This window comes from Protobothrops mucrosquamatus, unplaced genomic scaffold (assembly GCF_001527695.2).
Source record: "Protobothrops mucrosquamatus isolate PMUCROS unplaced genomic scaffold, P.Mucros_1.0 scaffold636, whole genome shotgun sequence".
NCBI lineage: Eukaryota > Metazoa > Chordata > Lepidosauria > Squamata > Viperidae > Protobothrops > Protobothrops mucrosquamatus.
Genome location: NW_015386928.1, coordinates 348,318 through 355,462, shown reverse-complemented (window position 1 = coordinate 355,462; position 7,145 = coordinate 348,318). Strand labels below are relative to the sequence as shown.

Sequence of the window (7,145 nt, the reverse complement as noted above, 5' to 3'; positions counted from 1 at the left end):
ATTAAAAAAAAGTGTTGGCTGTTTTTTTTTAATTATAATATTATTTTTGCTTCTTGGAAAATTTCCTACAATTTTTGTGCTGTGTGTTAAAGAGAATTTTATGCAACTGAAATCCATTCCAGCTCAGCAAAGGCATAGGAGAAGCCCCTCCATTGCTAAAACTCAGGCAAAATTGCTCCTGCATTCAGTAGTATTGAGGAGATGCAGGGTTTTGAGTGACCATTAGACCCATCTCCCCCTTTTCAACATGGCTCTAGCAGTCTCTCAAAACCTCATAGGTCTGCTGAACACAGCGACAGCCCCACCATAATGCCAAGTTATGATAAGAGGATGGCTTGTTTCCCTAGACTCTTGGCCCCTGGGAAGATACTTATTTGGAGACAAGATGAGGAGAACCTACAGAAGGCAGGTAAGTGAGAATCCTTCTATCCTCTTTTCCCCTTGAAAGCCAGTACAATGCTGGTTGTAGATGAAGGGAGCTGAATTCCAGCACATCTAAATGTTTCATTTTAATTGTTAATAAGGACTATCTGCAAGGAGATTTAGCTTGTTTACCTGAACATCTCAGCTGTAATACTATTGAATGGCATTTCAGTTGCAGATTGCATATATTTAAAAAGACAACACTTCATCCTGCCAATCCATTCATGTCTTTGCCCTCTTATCTAAACTATCAGAATCAGAATCTTCCAGGAAACATTCAGGTCAGATCAGCCTGGATGTTGCTTTCAATTGAGGAGCTTAAGAGATTATTTGTGGTAACCTTTTAAATGTCAGCCTGTGCCCTTTATGGCAAGCATCACAAGAAGTTAAATGGGTTATTTATCAAGAGGATTCAAAAGGGATCAGGCTAGAGAAAGGTAATGATAAACCATAACAAAGACATCAGGTACTGGACAGCAAACTCTGCCCCTGTCTTTGCCTCCTTTTTATGATTGGTGGGCTGCTGAGTTTGAGAAGTGGAGATGGCAGCATGGCTACATGATTAAACTGATCGCTTTGCTTCATGTACCCTGCAGACACTTAACTGGATCACCCCAATTCTGCAACAAACCAAACAAAGGCAATAAGTAGCAATACACCTCACTTCTTTGTCAACCAGCTTCCAGTTTATTTATGCAGCAGGCAAGAACAGGTAGACTTTTGCATGATTTTTTCCCCTAAGCTAATTAATTTCTTTTATGTGTTTTTCTCCTTAGATTTTGACTATTACCACATCTACCAAAATCACAACCAACATTTTCCCTTCAAGCAAATTTATGTAAAGATACTCTCAAGTCAGAGTCAATAGACTTCTGTTACATTCTTCTTGGTGGGATCTAAACTAGGCTCCCCAGTCTTGGGACCTCCAGGTGGTTTGACGCAAGTGTTAATTATAGTTGGCCCTGTTTTCTTTCAGAAACCAACCAATCTAGGCTAATTACTGTCAACAATAGATATTCTTGCTTTAGGAGTTATTCCTTTTGATCAGTTTAAGCCTCCTCCTTCTCTTCTTCTTCTCCCTTATGCTAGGCTAATTTTGGTTTTGCTCCTAACTGTTCTCTTTTTCTATAATTCCCTGATTTAGAAAAAATATCATTTGGAATTAATTCCTACAACTTAAGGGTAAGTTGAAAACAAAACAACAACACAAAAAACATTTTTTTTTCAAAATTGTAGTTATAGTCTTCAAAGTATCAGATTTGTCCTTCTTTTTCCTTTTTGCTGGACATCACAATATCTTACGAGTTTATGTGCGGTTGACATACATGTAATAAGTATGCATGAATGTAAATTAGCATTCTTTGTAACTTGCCATTGAGAGGAGATGGATACCTCATAAACTCTAAGGAAATAACGAGTTTCCTCTGTTACAGTGCTGTGCAAATTCATGTGTGTGGAGGTGAAGCTTTGCAATGTGTGAGTATGTATACAAGGGCCCCGTTTAAATGATGAAAGCAGCTGTATCTTTGTATAGCTTCACATGGCTGATCTGGATTCTCCTCTTTTCTCCTCATGTGTGTACATTCACAGCCACATTAGTTTTCTTTTGAACCTGACAATGAAAGAGGTAATCGAGGTTTTAATAGGGAGTACCACCTTTTTATTTTAAATATCTTTATTAAATTTCAAAAATAAACATTTAAATACAAACTCACATAAAAGGGAAAAGAGGAAGGGAAAGGAAGTAGCTTCTTTTTCAAAGAATTTGTGCAGCCCTATTATATTAAGCTTGTTTAAGCCATGTATTGTGCTGGGCTGGAGATTCTCTATTTCAGTGGTGGCGAACCTATGGCACACGTGCCAGAGGCGGCACTCAGAGCCCTCTCTGTGGGCATGCGCACCATGCCCTGGAGATGGCAACTGTCCCTCTTCAACCAGCCTCCTGCCCACCGCCCACCTGCCAGAGACCCCCTGGATCTCCCCCAACCCTGCCCGTCCCCCACAGGCATCCCTCCCCATGAGCAACATTGAGGTGACCACACCCACCTTGGCCATACCCACCCAGTCTGCCATGACCACAGCCACACCCACCCAGTGGGCCACGCCCACCTGGCACCCGGCGATAAATAAGTGGGTTTGGGTTGCAGTTTGGGCACTCGGTCTCTAATTTACTTGTAATGGGATAATCGTTTCCCCAAAATTTTATAATATTGAAAATCAGCAAATCCATAACCTGAGAAATCTCAAGGTTTTCCTAGTGCATGGATAAAAATCTGGAAAATCACTTTCCGTGTTATATTGGAGAAGACTGCTGTTCCTAATGAGGGAGTATTTATATTTTGGGTGAAGTTAAAAAAAATAATGGACAGGGTGTGCATTAACATGCAGAACCTGGCAAGGTGAGGGTATTGGAACCAAACATCCATTTAAAAAAAATGATACAGAGCACACCTTCAATTAAGTGGGAAAAGCACTGCAGAAATGTCACAATTCCAAAAGCCATAATTTACTGGCAGCATTGCTGCAGGTTTCTTAGAAAATTGATTATTTTTTTTTAAAAAATCACAGGATAAGAACATAAATACTGATGTGTTTATGGCTGTGTTTCTTAAAGGGGGTCCCAGGACCTCTGGTGGTCCCCCAACACCACCCTCAGGGGTCCTCGAAATCAAAATTATTTGAAGAGCTATTGAAGAGAATTGCAAACATTTAAAACAATGGCACACTTGTCAGTTTTTAAAATTTGTTAAAAACATAGGGCTTTTCATGATCGATATTTTATCTATGTTAATATCTAATGGGCTTAATGTTATTTTTATAAATAAATGATTTAATAAATAAATATTTCATCAATGCATCAATTTCAATTTTTAATATGTGGAAAATATAAATACTACCAATACAAACAAAAAGCTCTTTTAGAGGTCATCCATAACTTTTAAGAGTGGTAAGTTGTCCTAAGAGCAAAAAGTTTAAGAAACATTATTTATGGATTGATGACAATATTTCAAGTTGCTTTGTAAAATGTTTGTACACAGAAACAAACTAGGTTTACCTCATGGACTTTTACACAAACACTTGTTACTGAAACTTTCTGTCCAGCCAAGAAACATGGCTCTTAAAGAACAACTTGCTTTAATTCTTGTTTATATTAACCAACAAATACTAAGCAGCAACTGTTATAGCTGCAAAGAAACTACAGTATATTATAGTCCCCTTGATTTGTTTTCATTGAACAATCTTCATTTCTTGTGTTATGTCTTATGTGTAGGTAGTCCTCAACTTACAATAGTAAATTTAGTGACAGTTTGAAGTTACAATGGCAATGAAAAAAGTGACTTATGACCATTTTTTACACTTATGACCACTGCACTATCCCCATGGTCATATGATCAAAATTCAGATGCTTGGCAAATGACTCATATTTTTGACAGTTGCAGTACCGGGGTCATGTGATCATCCTTTGCGACCTTCTGACAAGCAAAGTGAATGGGGGAGCCAGATTCACTTAGTAACTAAGTTAACAATTGCAGTGATTCACTTAACAACTGTGACAAGAAAGGTCGTAAAATGGGGCAAAACTCACTTAACAACTGTGTTGCTTAGCAACTGAAATTTTGGGCTCAGTTATGGTTGTGGTTGTAAGTTGAGGACTAAGTACCTGTATTTATAATATTGCCACATAATAGTTGATATTAGAGCTGTGCACGCTTCAGAAAATTCTTTGGAAGAAATATTTTGGACCGTTTTACTATTCATTAAAATAACTCCTGAGAGGGGAAGTGAAACTTCTGTGTGGAAAAAACCCCACTAAGGTGGGACTGCTTTAAGAGTCATATGAAAATTAATGAGTCAGCTCCATAAAGCAGTTACAACACTTTTCCCTCGGGTCCAAATTATGTATTTGGAATTATTTTTGAAGCATAGAGCGCCCTACTTAATATGATCAGTGAAGAATGTGCTAGGGGTAAAAGGCAAACAAATTTGAATGTGTAAGTGTGCATGAAGTGGTTTTATCCACAAGACTCTCAGCTGTCAGTCCTGAGAAATCTGCTGGACAACACGTGCCTGTGATTTTAGTGCCTATATCTAAATTTAGCTGATATGAATTCTGTAATAAGTCAAGCATTTCCCTCAAATTCAATTTCCACAAAGGTGCCACCTGTCTACCAGCTTAACCATAAAACAAATTAACACATTTTTATTCCTACCCTTATCTCCGAAATAACTCCGCTTGAGTGAATACAGTTTACAATATGAATAATAAAATTTCAGGAAGCAAAACTTAGAATGACATATCATGGAGTGTATGGAATACATAACTTTTTTCCTGATCTGCTATGATGACAAATATCATCAAAACTCTAAACCCAGCATGTATCTCTTTTAGAATCCCTCCCTTTCAAATGTAATGCTTTTTTGCTTCTTCTTCTGACTTTGATGAGAGTTGATTTTGGAAGTGTGCTTCTTTCATCATGGGCTATTACTTCCCCCTGGAATGTGTGGGAGCATAAACGTCTCTGTACAGTGCTGGCTGGTTGTTGACAAAGATCTCCCAGAAATCCTTTGAAATCGGTTCCTTCTCTGAAAGTAGTTGCGGCTGCTGTGAAAAGAACGCTGCCTGTTCCTCAAATACTCTTTGTAGTTCTTGGTCAGCAAGGTGTAGAGGAAAGGGTTGATGCAACTGTTGCTGTAGGTCAGGCAGGTGGTCAGGTAGTTGACGTTCCTAGTGGCTTTAGGAGACATGGGAAGAGGCTCGTAGTACTGGAAGAGCAGCTGCCAGATCCAGAAAGGCAAGAAGCAGGCCCAGAAGACCAGCACAATAGTGAAGATTAAGTAGAGGACTTTTTGGTTGGGCAGTCGCTTGGTCTCCTTCAAGGAAGTGGTCTGGGATACCCAATAGGTTCTTGCCAGTCTAACGTAGAGATACCCGATAACGACACCAGGGCCAACAATGCTGGTGCAGAAGAGGACGGTGATGTAGATCTTGTAGGACAATTTGCTCCAGGTGGGTAGGCAGATATTCTTTTCCCCTTGCACCAGCTGGATCATGATCAGCATTGGCAGGGTGAGAAGCAGAGACGCTACCCAGATAATGAGGGCAATTGCTTTCCGATAACTCTTTGATCTCTTCACAGTGTCCAAAGGCTTCAGCACTGCAAAGTATCTCTCTGTGCTCATCACCATCAAAGTGAAAATGCTAGCATGCATGGTGAGGAAATCCAAGCTGAAAAGGATCCGGCAACCTGTATCTCCAAAGTACCATTCCTGGATGAAATAAGTCCCCACAATGAAAGGAATGGTGAGAAGGTAGAGCAGGTCTGCTAGGGCCAAGTTGATGATGTAGATGTACATGGAGGCAGAAGACCTCATGTAGTGGCACATCACGACCAAGGTGTAGACATTGCCCGTCACTCCAATTATGCACATAAGAGACAGGATGGTCCCAATGGTGCAGGTAGCTACGATGTCCTCCAAAGAGTTAGCAGAGAAAGCCTCATCCCATGTGTTGTTGGAAGAAATATTAGGGTTGCTTCTGAGCAGGCTACTAGTTTCTGTGTCTATGGCCATTCTAATGGTGGAGGAGATAGTACCATCCATTCTCTTAAAATATCTACCTTTACATGCCTTGAGCAATCAGCAACAGGCAATATTTGACTCTTTGAAGAGAAGAGGGAATGGAAGGAAATACTGCTTAGCTGAGATTAATTTCTGCTGAAATGTCAGAAACATCTGTGATCTTCAGCCTTGTATTTATTCTAGAGAAAGGGCAGAAAGAACACTGTAAAGCAGAGTAATATAATGCTGTAGCTTTTTTGTTTCTTAGGCTTTCCTTGTTTCCCAGGCTTGTTAGTAGTTGACAGGTTTTTTGGGGAGGGGGGAGGAGATGTTTGGCTGCTTCATCATTTGTTTCTTTTCAACTCATCGTTAGTCCAGCTCTGGCCATCCAGGCATCTGTAATAGGAAAAAAGTACAGCTTTGCTGTGTTGTTGTACTAAGGTATTTGACCAGGAGAACCACTGCTCCACATCTATGTAGCTAAAATGAACAAGTCCAATAATTACAGCCACCATTATATTTTAGTAACAGAAACCTAAATGGCCTTTTGTAAATATTAACTCAGTTTATTAATGAATTAACTGTGAATACAATTTCTTTGGGGCTAAGGATATAACCATATATGGTACTATTCCCCCATGTGACCAACTCTTTGGTTTCTTTTTAAGCCCCTTTTCAAAACTCAGCTTTTCAGGAAACTTTTAAAATAGCTCTATATTCTAGTATGGAGCTAGATCAAGATATACACAATTGAAAGAACTTTCCTCCGCTTATCCATTCCTCAGTTTCTCTCTTCCCTCCCTTTCCTTAGATCTATTTTAGAGAGTAAGCTCTTTGGGGAGCTGGGCTTATCATATCTGCTCTTTATAAAATGCTATCTACATTGACAGCACATTATAAATACCAATAATTCATGTCTGGGGCAGCCTATTGTTATTTTTAAAGCAATTCAGAATCAGTAGTAACTGTGTTTAAAATCCATATTCCACTCAGCACCGCTGCAGTAGCAACTGGGTACAATTGCAGTTTGCTCTCTATCAGCCCTTAGAAATTACCTTCCATAAATTGGTTTGGCCTTTCAAACCTACTGACCTAAGAGGCTATCAGCAAATTTTATGACAGTAGATTCCCTACAATTATGATAATCCACCTGGAGTTCATTT

The 7,145-nt window shown here is 39.4% G+C and overlaps 1 protein-coding gene across 1 annotated transcript; it reads right to left on the bottom strand.

Moving 5' to 3' along the window:
* Positions 1-4,067: 4,067 nt before the first annotated feature.
* LOC107289084 (urotensin-2 receptor-like) lies at positions 4,068-6,292 on the bottom strand. Its single transcript, XM_015817771.1, has one exon. It carries the CDS (start codon positions 6,022-6,024, stop codon positions 4,897-4,899), a length of 1,128 nt encoding a protein of 375 aa, XP_015673257.1. The 5' UTR covers positions 6,025-6,292; the 3' UTR covers positions 4,068-4,896.
* Positions 6,293-7,145: the final 853 nt, after the last annotated feature.